This window comes from Meleagris gallopavo, chromosome 12 (genome assembly GCF_905368555.1).
Source record: "Meleagris gallopavo chromosome 12, MGAL_WU_HG_1.1, whole genome shotgun sequence".
Lineage (NCBI taxonomy): Eukaryota > Metazoa > Chordata > Aves > Galliformes > Phasianidae > Meleagris > Meleagris gallopavo.
In genome coordinates, this window is record NC_139415.1 from 12,007,331 (window position 1) to 12,020,335 (window position 13,005).

The window sequence follows — 13,005 nt, forward strand, 5'->3', positions numbered from 1 at the left end:
TCACAAATAATACATTTAAGTATTTAAATCAAGACTTGACCAGTCCTTCCTATTGCATTATGTATCAGTACAAAACACATCCCTGAAGACTTCTGGATCGTTTTCTTTGTTTCTGAACCATTATCCCACACAACGCAAGCTTCTCAGGCCCTTCCACTGACCTACTGCAATGATGGTTAGCAGATGTCAGCCAGCTATCAGCCAACCCCCAGCTAAGCAGACTTCAAAAGAGCAGTGCTTGGAGTTATAAATTTCACTTAAAGAAAAGAAGCTGAAAAACAGAACAAATGCATGGAAGACTAGATCTAGTACAAGCCAGCTAGAAATAAAACTTGGGCAAAGGCTCTTTCAATCAACAGCATCAAGAAGTGACCGTGCCCCATTTATGCCATAAGATGTTTTCAAAGCTCCATAGCTTAAGTTTCTTTTTAAGAAAAAGCAAAATGAGAATTTCTTACCAGTAAGTCCAACCTTCTTCCTGCACATGAAACAGCGATTCTTTTTCTGTTTTGGTTTGTCAAGTGACTTGTCTTGTTCTTCAGGTGTAGGCTCTGCATTCTCTGACACTGAAGCTAATATTAAAAAGTTGATGAGAACACTGGAAAAACATTTCTCACCTCTTCCTCTGTTTATATGATACGATAAGCTAAAGCCCATATTGTCAACTCAGGCTGTGGGGTTAGCAATTTCGCTGCAACTTCGGTATGTGAAGAGTCATGTACTCAAAGCACTCCCTCCCTTTAAATCTTCAATTCAACTCAAGGAGAGAATTCACTGAATGCCCTTATAGAATTGACAGTATTAAGTTACCATACATTAACAGGTTTGGTATCCATCCCTTTATACATCAGAGTAAGTAAAAATAGGTTTAAAAATTAAGAGAGAGCTGCCAGATTTGAGGAGAGAATGAACATCCAGCACCAAGTGTTTCCCACCAGTGTTACTGGTCTGTTTCCTAAAACAGGAAATACAGAAAGAAGCTTTTAAGCAGCATTAGGAGCACCGTATATTATGAGGATGTGTTATGAAAAATACTCCTTTCTAAATGTTGGAACACTTATTTTTGCTGAAGGCTGCAATACTGCGGCCATACAAAGTGCAGTGTTTCAGAACAATCTCTACTAATATGATGCTGCTGCTCACCTACATCTACAGCAAGGAAGTCACTCCTTTGCCCATGAATCTCAGAACTACAGGACGTCCACTTCTCTGAAACCCACGAGGAAGGGAAATACCTCTCTCAGTTTGAAGAGATTTGTTAAGACTACTATTTGTTCAGACTACTTCAGTGTTCTCTCACATACAGAAGACAGCTCACAGATTGCGTGGAAGAACAAAAAGTACTGGCAATATTTGCCTTGCTCAGGTCAAAACAGAAACTGGTTGGTTTTCCTCAATATTTGCACATTCCTCACTTTTCAAAACAAAAATAGATACCAGAGCAAACTTGATTTCAAGAAGGGCTCGAGAAGTTTGCAAGTTAAGTATGAAAGCAGTAAGGACTGAAAGACACACAAGAAGTATCAGAAGTGGGAAGAGTTACCAAGTGAATTCTAGCAGTGTTACACAGTGACCTTCCTGTGTTTATTAATTCATTAAGAAGCCTTTATGCTATAAATTGGCATTTTGGAGCTAACAACTCAGGCTTGCATTTCCTCTTGTAACAAAATCCAGTTACTTTAATGTAAGTTTTTACAGAAAGCCTCTGTAACTGTAAGACAAATTTAAGGAAAGCTGGCACAGTTCCCTGCATAGCAAGCCTCTCTAATCTACACATACACTTATTTACTTTGTGCATAAGACTCTCACACTAGAAAAAAAGGTTTAATAATATTTAAGGGATGCTGCTTACTGTTGAACTGAGTGGGAAGATTCTACTGCTGCCACAAGTCATTTTCTGTCTACAGTAATAACCATACATTTTGCCTCTCAGTTTGCTTTTGCACCGAAGACAGATTTGACTGAAGATCCTCTCTGATAATCATGAATGCCCCAACTAATAAGTCACCTTTAGATAACAGGGTGTCAGTGCTCTGTCTATAAACTAGGCATGACACATGATAGAAAAAAGCCAGATAAAATGCAATGCCACCCAGCTTGGAGCTCACAGGAAATATGCTGCAACCACTCCCAGCTGCTGTATTTTGTCTGGATTCCAGGATGCTGCTGCCTGTGCTGCTGGAACTGGTTCCCCTCCCTTCCTCCAGCCCCAGCTCTGCCTTTTGCTGGGGAACAGAAGCACCAGCAGTACCAGGACAAGCTGCCAACTAACCAACAAGGAACAAAGCAAGAAGAAACGCTCACCCCTCAGGAGGTGACAAGTTGTCCTGCCTGCTAGAAGTCCCTTGCTTTACAGAGCGTGTTCCTAGCTGATCAAAACAACCAGAGCCTGGATTTCCTTCTAGAGGCAACAGCTTTTGCTAGTGCTTTGCTCATGCCAAGTCTGCTTGAACTTCAGCATACTCTGACCATGAAAACACCACCTTGGAGATAAAGCACACTTCAGTTCTTGTATCCCTGCAGGCTCAACACAGAACTGCGTACATTTGTTGCAAAGCTGCTGACACCTCATCTGTTCTCTCCTCTCCGCCTGCTCTGGATGTTTTATGTTTGTCACCTCTACTAGCAGGCAGAGCTTCTGAAAGAAAAAGGTCATTCCCATGAGAAGAAGACTAACAGCTACATTTACCTTTTAAGCACATCTGATCAAACCTAGGATGAAGAACACTCACTCCCCAAAAGAAATGAAATATAAGGTTAAACTAGAAGATCGCTACTGATTTTCAACAACAAGCCAAAGTGATCAGCCTAACACACACTGCACCTACAGAAAGACAACAGGAGGATACTGCTGCATTCCAGTCCTGTTTGCATTTTCTCCTCAAATGAGAGGGATTGTTTCAGCCTCAAATTAAAGATGCAACAACAGCAAAAAGCAACCTTATCATTGCACTTCGTGCTAGGTTCCCAAACGATTTAAAAAGGCTCCTCTTCTCACTCGGGTCAGGCTAGCCTTCCCCCCACCACAGGCAGAAGTCCTAAATGCTGGCTGATGACAAACATAAGCTATTCCTTATGGGTATGAACTAGAAAGTAAAGATCATCATAAAAAAATCTGTGCTATTTGAACAACCTTAGGAGTAAAGCAGAAGTTCTTAAGTTAAAAAAAACTAATCCAGTATACTACTGAGAGACCTTGCATACAGTGTTATAATATGGAGGCACTAAGTTTATTTTAATGCTATCTTGTGTAAAAGCACACTTACCTACAGAATTTAAGTTTAAATCTTTATCATCCTTCCCTCTCTGCCTGGAGAATTCCTCTAGTAAATCAAAATATCCTACATTACTTCTGCATTTCTATCATAAGCATCCTCCACACCCGAGTCCCTGGTACAGCCACAAAAACATCAAGTAGCCAGCAGTTCCACTCCAGCACTGGTATCCACTTACAGCCCTGGTAAGGCCCACTGAAGTTGATTAACTTTTGGCTCAACAGCATTCCCATTAGGTCCAGATTACCTTCCTGTAAAATTTCACAGTAACTATTCTTAATAAAGCTTTTTATTCAGTCAGTGGTACCTCACAATGAAAGCAGCAGCCCCACAACCAAAGCCAAGCACATGCAAAACCAGCTGGCTTAACTGAGAACAAGCATGCACTTTTCAGCTGGTTACTCAAGTTGGATTAAGTCTGATTTCCTTTTAAAAAGACTTTTAAAAAGTCTTTCTGAAATACGAAGCATGAATCCTAACCTGACTGATTTTAAACTCATTAAGCCTAGAGCAGTGGAACACCTTTTTCACTCGCTTGCAGGCTTGCCAAGAGGCAGCCCAATTAACCCAGTGCCCAACAAACAAGGAATCCTGACTAATTGTAACACGGCTGTAACGTTGAGTGAAAGGTACAGCAGTCCACAAGGTAATCTAAAACGAGTTGCAGCGATGCTCAAAATAGAAGAAAGCTGCTAGAAGAGCTGGATTGTACCTACTTGTGCATTTCATTTTAGGTCACCTTCAATGATACGTTCATAAGAACAGTAAATTAAAAGGTAAGTACCTGTCTGGGCTTTTTGCTCTACCTAAAAGCAGGTTTTTTTCCAAATAAATGCTGAGCAAGTGATAAAACAGGAGAATCCCCCTCCACACCCCATCCATAGACAGTGCAAGAATTGTAAGCTCTTAGTTTGGGACTCCCACCATACTGAGACTTTTTAATGCTACACAGCTAGTCAGTGCTAACTGCCTCACACATTCCTATTACATTCTCGTCAGAAGCCTAAAATTCAAATTCTGAATGATGTGAAAAAACAAACTTTAGGATGCAAAGCTATGACAAGGCAATAAAGTCCACTTAACATTCAATACAAGTTGCTTTCTTTTCAAACTTGCACTTTTCAAAGCAGAAGGCTAGAACTGGAAAGGCTACATTTCATACAGTTTTCAGTTAAGGAATAGCACAGAAGTAATCTTCAGAAAAATGGGGCTGACCCTGCCACAGCCAGTTATAAATAGGGACTGTAATTTAGAACTGCAATTACGTGCTGATGTTCTTAGTTTAGAAACTAATAAGGTACAAAGAAAAGGACACAGCTGAAACACTCTAAACACCTGACGTAGGTTGACCCTTGAAATGCATTCTGTAAAATGGGAATATAGGAACATACCCTTGAAATCAAAGTTTCTAGTTCCTATCCTTCTCATAGGGAGAATTAGTTTTAGAGACGGATAAATATGTGTTCCCACTAATTCTCTAAATGTGGTATGAGACATTCTTCTGAAAGCTTGCAGGGTAAAATCTTTCCAGAGGTCTAATCACAGAAAAAGCAAAGATTATTTTAAATTACAATACTATTACCCTACCTCCAAGTGAAAAAGCAGTACATGCTGTAAGCCCATAGTTTCAACTTGCTGTTAAGCCAAGCAAGCAAGATATATATGTAGACAGAGACACTAATCCAGGCTCTGGGTGGAAGAAGAAGAATCATGAAACTAAGAGGTTCTGGAAGCTTTTGGGAGTGAGGAAGAAAAAGCTGGCAGCAGATGATGAGCCTAAAGAACTGACATCATATTGCCTGATACAGGCTTAATCTGATACAGATGTGACACGTGGTACAACATTTCTGTGTCTGACTGATCTAACCATGAGGTCCCCTGCAAGGGACACACCTGTACAGGAGCTTACAGGGTTACAGCAATGCTTCCCAGTTTCTCCATACTGCAGAACTGAGATGAAAGCAAAGCCACACGTGTATTACTCAGAGGTACAACAACTCCAGATATACCCTGAAAAGCCACCTCCACTGTGCAAGTATCCACAACTGGAGACCTACAAGCCCTTGCAGCCACAGCTTTCTCTCAGACTAGGTGCAGTCACTGATCTGTATATTAAGAGCATGCCTTGTGCACACTGTCAAGGTTGAGGTATTCTGTTCCAGAAAATGAAGTAATGCATACTAGTACATACTCTTAGAGATGCATTCTGGATGTAAATATGTTTCCAGTAATCAACTTTGCAAAGAGCAGTACAAAAAAGCCTAAGCATTAAAATCTTTCCACCTGCTTGGTCACAGAAATTGTAGTTACGAAACTCAGAAGACTTTGCTGAGTGCAGGTAACAGTCACAGAGAATGACTCTTTTATTCTACCCTACAAAAAGGGACAACTCTGATTTGGTAAAATACCTGAAACACTGAACTTCAATAACAGAAGTTTCAAAAGAACCTGTATTTAGCAACTAAGTGAAATGGCACACTGTATCTGTGGGAAAACCTGAACTACTATTTTAAGTCTGCAGAAGCAGAGCTCTATACACAGAAGCCTTAGCTGTGTCAGCAAGAGAAAACACAGAATACTTACTGACTTACCTTTAAGTACCTTCTATAAAGTCTGTGGATTGCAGGCCTGAACAAATTTGGTATACTATCTGATTTTTGCACTTTCCTAAGAAAACTAAAGTGTTTATTGGCATTTAAGTTCTGCAAGACCCTACAGAAACAGAACAATCAACAACAACAAAAAAAACAAAATAACAAAAAAATTTCTTTACATTGTAACAACAAAAAGGATTATAGGCCAGACTTGAAATGATCCTTTCAGGTGGTTTTTTTTTTTTCCTTTCTTTCTCCAAGCAACTGGAGTGCATAACTTAATAATAAAGTAATTTTATCTTTGATAAAATAATACACTAAAAATCAATCAAGTCCCTAGGCAAAAGGCTCTTCAATAGATGTTTCGTGCTTACACTGACACTGTTTTTAGCTATGTCATAACACCCTCTGTAACAAATGCACTCAAGCTTCCATGGTGCTTGCCTAATCAGCAAGTTACCAACCTGAGAAATAATGAATTCTCCGAAGCCTATCCTCATGTAGTAGCTGTGGCATAGAGACTTAACAATGCATTCATTTATGATGTGTATTTCCAACCTCAATTAACACACTTGTTACTGAAATTTGCAATTAAAGTCAGAAATCTCCAGTTGAAGACTCTTACATTAAGTTTATCATTATTTTTACATCTGATTTCACAGAACATTTAGTTCTGAGAATGAACCATCTCTTGAACAGGAGTGTATAACAAACAGTCAAGGTTTTAAAGATATACACAAATATCCAACTCCAAAAACCAGACACCAACCTTGCAACTCTTCTGTCTCAGGTACTGTTTTGTCCACAGCTGTACTATCGGGTTGGGATGATGCTACAGATTCTGTTAAAAGTGACTGACTTGATACAGGGCTGAAAGGCAAAAAAAAACAAAAAGTTATACTTTGTTTTTTAACACGAAGCATGTCTATGTCCTACAGAGCATTCCTGAAAGAAATACATTAGAGTAAGTCTTGGCAAGACAGCATGCCAATACTTTTTACTTCAATATTTTTTCTGTAACCAAAGTTCAATTAAGATTACGAGGCAATCTGAATTGATGAAAAATTAAACATTTTTGCATTCATACTGAACGCAGTAAGCCAGTTCAACTAACAAAAAACGTATAATCTCAAACCCCCCAACCATTTACTGTAGTTCAGTATGTTATTCCTCCATAGAGAAGAAGCAACATTCAACACAAAGATTTTTGAAACCTTAGCCAGCAAGATAATTGTAGGGGAGCTACTTCTGGAGTTCCAGTGATACGAACAAGAAAATTGCAGCATGTCAATGTTTCCAGCAGTAAAGCATCCTCAGTTCTACAGAGCTTATATTTGTGCAGTGTAAAACACTGATGGCCAACTTTCTCCACTCTGTCAGCCATACTGCTAAAACCAGAGGGCAGCTGAAAAGCCACAGTGAAATACCCTGGATAGTAATGGGAGAGACAATGGCAGCTCTTCTGTGCCACAAGTCCCAGGTGAGGGGTAACACCACCCACTTGCCCAACTTCTTTCTCCCGTTGTTCTCAGGGATTTGCTCTGAATAAGAAAAGTTGGGTCAATCAGCAGCCCACACTTTAACAAAGCCCTCCCGAAGGCCATGATACAACCAGGACATTTGGGTGGTCACTTTAATTGCCAAGAGTTGCATGCAGCTCTCGACCTGAAAGTTTGAACACCTATAAAAATGGATGTTATGTTTCGCAGCTGTTTCCTCAGAGCATCAAAAGGCTCAGTGAGGTACTACCAGAGACTGAGGTTGAACCCCCACTTTTATTTTGGAAAAAAGAAAGATGTTGATTTTCTGACATGCAAGGCTCAAGACAAACAGCCATTCCTTTCTCCTGTAACCAAAAGCAAGCTACTGATCAAATACAGTTCTTTTAAATACAGGTTGGGTGGGAAAACAAACCCAAGGCACTTCAACTGGTTCACCTCTGCGCACTGACCTGGATGATTCTTCTTTCATTAATTTATTTTAAAAATACCTACTGTAATTGTTGTAGGAGGGTAAGATATTTACATTCTACCTCAGTTAGAAATCCCAGAATAGAAAGATCAAATACGACATCAAGCACAGCACCCAGAACTCAGTTCAGAGCAGGACGCAAGCAAGAAATAACACCTCCTATAAAAAGCTATAGGGTAGAAAACAGCCTGAACAGAATCAGTCAGCGATAACTAATGAAACTAAATCCTGCTTACCCTTGGTCTGCACTTTACTACATTTCATTTTTTAAACTAGCAGTATTTACTCAGATTTTCATTTTGCTTCCACCACGTAGCTAACATTCCTCACTCCAAAAAAATTCCAAAGCACTTCTAAAGTTGCTGTTGGTTATACCAATCCATAACTGAAATACAGCCAAGCAAATAAATATTTAGCTTTCACAAATGGAGAGCACTTAGTAAGTCTGAGTGATTTACAAGAGGACATTACGTCTCCCTGAATAATCCAGTTGGAAATGACTTGTTTAATAAGACATCAATTCAGCAGTACAACTTGTACTAGGATTTAGACATCCTTCCCCTGCATGCTCCACATTTTGCAAAGCAACCAGTTTGTTAACACATTATCATACATTTATGAGAGTACTCATCAACAACTTTCTGCCATTTTTACAAAATCCTCAAGCGTCTGGAATGGAAAAAACACCGCCTTGGTAAGTAGACAACTAACTGCAAATTGTGGAGCTGGAAGACTAGCCAGATAAATCTCTATGGAACAGCGTGAAGCTGGCAATGCTCCTATTTGAGGCTAAATTCTAAAGAGAAATTTGCATTTGAATGCAAAATGTAGCTAACAGATCCTCTGCTATTTATTGTGAGATCCCATGCTTTAAATTTTTCAGTTAAATTTTAGATGCTTTCCTAAGCTAGATCCTAGCACTTAATTATGGAGAATCAAAGCACACTTAATTTCATCACGCAGACTAAAACATTTCCATGCAAAAAAAGACAGAATGACAGAAACAGCTTACCTTGGCTGCATAGATTGAGTCGATGAAGAATCTAAAGTTGACTGAGTTTCCTGGGCACTGCCTTCTGTGCACTGAACCGGTAAGGACTCAGTTATACTACTGACAGAAGTTGCTGGAAGGAAGACACTAATGTAAAATGTGTTACACTACTTCCAAGAGTTACATAAACTACACAACACAACTATTCTTTGACCCCCACGACACCAGCCAGGAAAGTAATTGAATCTCAGTCTACGTCATAATGAAAAATAGTTTTACAAAAAAGTAATTATGTCTGGTCATATTTCAAACGTGTTCTAGCCCCAGGCCCCCACAAGCTTCACAGCACAAAACTGCAAAACTAGAGCTTTAAAATACTATTTTCTGTTACTTACAGCATCTACAAATAGCCTTCTCAGTATAAACTCCAAGTTCTCTAACATGATAGGTTTGATTTTCTTAAACGAACCAGAGTGGATCTATGAGATACAGCACTGCAGCATCTCAACATCTCCTTAGGATACACTAAGAAGTTGTAGAATCTAGATCTCTAGGTTTCCAGCAATGAAAGCTGAAGCTTCCAAGTAAAAATTACTTTTATAATATTTAAAAAAAAAAGTTCACAAAAGAGCCCAACGTGAGAAGCTTGGCGTCAATATCCAACCAAGCCAGAATAGGCATCTAAGATTCTAGAGGGAAGCACTTCCTCACAGTCCTTCCCACAGCAGGCCATGCTGAAATCTGAAAGAGTGAAATAGAACAGAGAAAGGGTTCCTTTTCCCGAGGGAATCACCATTAATTTTGAAGGTGAAGAGCCCTCGCAACATTCTCCTAAAGAGGGGATTTTTATTGCAGTGGGTTAGGGAAATCAGTTATGCAGAACAGAACAAATATGTTGGGCACTGGCCCAAAAAAAAAAAATTAAGGAGGAGAAGCCTTTCTTAAAATAGAAAAAAACATCTGGGAGTTGGTTCTTCAGCATCAGGCTGCAAAACCTATACTTTAAATGCTTTTCACAAACATCCCCTAAGACAGATGTTTCCTCCACTATCAGTAGCTTTGGGAAAAATGTGTTAACATTTCTCTGCACTTTTCTCTTGGAATTGTAAATCATCATATGAATATAATCTATATTAGCAACCTTAAGCAGATTAATTGCAGTACAATAACACCATGAGCATTTCATCCAAGTTCAATCCATCAGATAAAGTACGCACATGAATACAATCTATTGGTTTGCACTAATGCTCCTGTGTATTTAGCACTGTGCCACGATCAAGGAGCAATCCAGCTTACCATTTCAATTTTTCCAACAGCAGCACAACATCATACTTACCAGGAGGGCTAATTCTACCATTACTGTTCTGCCTTTGAAGATGTTCCTTGTAGCATACTGAACACATGCCATTTGTCCGAGGGTTCCCATAAAATCCGCAACCAGTGGAACAAAGCATAGGCACTTGGCTACGGTTGGTTTCTTGAGCCATTTTCTCTTCTTCTACACACCTGAAATTGATATATTTCCCATTATTCAGACGCCTCAGAAAAACTCTTCTACACTTAATATTTGGAAATCTGTATTTCTCTACGCTCCGTCAAGATGCTTAAGGATAACCTTAAACCTTATCAGTAGAACTACCACAAGTGATCCTCCTTAGTGGTATCCTTAACTTCGTGACTATTCTCGAATGGCCTAACTTGTAGATGAGTTTCTGACATCTGTTACTTTCTGAGGCAAAATACATCTTCATTTTTTTCCTCCTCATATATATAGATACATCTGCCCAATTTTGCACCAGTTGCAAAAGAAGTGTTTCTCCTTAACAAACTAAGTATCTTAAGGTATCAGCTATTTTATTCAAGATCAGCTTAGGTCTACCATTTTAGATTTCCTCACCAGAAATTAGGATGAAGCACAGACAATTCTTGTAAGACAAAATGAAGATAGATTAGCAGCATCACTGAAAATCAATGCTACAAGTAATGTCAGCATGCATATCAAAAGCACAGAAAAAGAAAACTCAGAAGGGAAGAGAATGTAAGATACTTGATTATTTCACCAATTGTCTAGCTACAAAACTAGATGAAATACGCCTGGGTAAAAAGGCTTCCTTTTACACAGTGTGTATTTGAAGTCACACACCCATTGCATTTTGTGTTCATTTTCCAAAAGCACGTGGAACTGATACTGAAAAGCAAGTCTCTAGGTTGCAAAGCTCAGAGCAACACGAACACCAGCCAAGTCCCCTGTTCACAGCAGCAAAGTGCTCTACTTTGAGGACAACAAAGTACTCAAAATGTAAGACACAGAAGACAAAGAAAATCTCAGTATCTTATTAAGCTTCAACCTGCAATTAAGCTTCTTTCAGCTGTTTGACCCACCCCAATACAGAAGTGTTTGCTTTTAACACACACAGCCCCCCACTGACCTCAAATGGCAGCTAGATTTGATTTTGCTGAAGTACTGTACTTGTAAGTGGAGGAGCACCTTCCTGCCTGCCTTTTCTCCAGATAACCCCAAAGAAAGAGCTGCAAGTAACCTATGCAGGAATTCATCATGCTGGGCCCACTCACACAGTGCAGCTGAAGACTGAAGTGTAAATTAACACGAGTTGTCTGCGCTTTGGTAACTCAAACCACTTTAAAGATGAAACCTTACACAAGTCACTGCTGGCATACAGTATTTAAGATTGAAAATCTAATTAAGAGCCACTTTGGACAGAGCATTTCAACAGCTAACAAAGACTCAGTCACTGGGCAAAAACAAAGCTTTTAATTTTAGATTTAAAATCCCTACCAGACTGAACTTCAAGTTTTACTACGATTGTCTTTCCATTCACCAGCTAGCTTCAAGCAGCACATAGGAACTCAGTAACAGCACATTACTGGTTTTTTTCTTCTTGCCCAAAGAACAGCTGCTGAACAGAGCAGGTGCTAAAGCAGTCGCACAGTAACTATCTCTGGATAATGGACTTCAAGTCTGCCCCATTTCAATAAGCAAATTGTGAAAGGTGCACAAGGATGACCAGAAGAAAAACTAGAAAAGCCAGCTCCTGAGTTCCTTAACCAGCGGATCCAGCCACCAAGTGCACACGAGCCAATGGCATGAGGCTCCAGAATGTGCTGATCAACAAGGGAAGTGCCACAGATGCCTCCAGAGTTTCAGTAAAACCCACAGGAAGTGGAAGTTCCTATATTGGTTGCTAATATTTTGGGAATAAAATGAAGAAGAGATAGTATTGAACTGATGCAACAGTACAAAACTCAATGAGAAAGGAGCTGAAACAGCACAACAGCTTGCTGCATTCCAAAGGGGCAACTGCATCCACAGCCTCACTTCATTAGCAGCCTGCAAGCTCCAGGATGAGATGGCTGACCTGAACCATCTGAACCCTAAAGCCACACAATGCCAAATCAGCATAATGAGCTCTAGCTGCCAAGCTTCTCACTCCCTCTCCCATGCTGTTCCCACCCTTGCAACGCTCATAGGCACTAAAAGGGATCAAATAAGCGATCAGCTCTAGAAATCCAACCGCATCAGCCAAGCTGTTTGTCACATGTTTGTCACATTCCCTGGAGATTCCCTGGAGGTGTTCAAGGCTAGGTTGGATGGGGCCCTGGGCAGCCTGGTCTAGCATTAAATGTGGAGGTTGGTGGCCCTGCATGTGACAGAGGGGTTGGAGATGCATGATCCTTGAGGTCCCTTCCAACCCTGGCCATTCTGTGATTCTGTGATGTGCTTCTTGGGCAAGAGAGAGGGGTCAGAGTGCAAGACGCAGGAGCTGAAGATGCATGGAACAACTCATTTCAGCAGAGGAGCTGGCTTCAAGCAGTAGGAGAACCACTGACCAAAAAGCAGACACCAAGAACACAAGGGACCAGAGGCCCCAGAATATGCTTCATTGGCACTTCTCCCTCACCTCTCACACACCATTGGAGCCAAACAGCAGCAAGCACAGCAATCAGGGCTGCTCCCATCTTAACAGGCACTAATAGCAAGAGGTGGTGGAACAGCTGTTCTGGTTCAGCCTCAGAAGATCGTTTCAGAACCGTCCATAACTCCTCAAACAGGAAGATTCACAGAATCACCGAGTCCAACCATCACACATAATGGTGGGCTGTCATGGAAATTGCTCCCTGAGAAGTGCTGTGGGAGGAGTACGCCTGCTCCCAC

General features: G+C 40.3%; 1 protein-coding gene across 2 annotated transcripts in view; it reads right to left on the minus strand.

Moving 5' to 3' along the window:
• ZFAND6 (zinc finger AN1-type containing 6) overlaps positions 1-13,005 on the minus strand; it is a 33,964-nt gene that overhangs the window by 1,090 nt on the left and 19,869 nt on the right. For both annotated transcript variants that reach the window (XM_085234374.1, XM_003209518.5), the window contains 4 exons: positions 10,168-10,337; positions 8,853-8,964; positions 6,639-6,739; positions 459-572 (listed from right to left, as the gene is read on the minus strand). In XM_085234374.1, coding sequence (XP_085090500.1) covers positions 459-572; positions 6,639-6,739; positions 8,853-8,964; positions 10,168-10,318 — 478 coding nt within the window. In that variant the 5' untranslated portion in view covers positions 10,319-10,337. The remainder of the gene's footprint in view (positions 1-458; positions 573-6,638; positions 6,740-8,852; positions 8,965-10,167; positions 10,338-13,005) is intronic.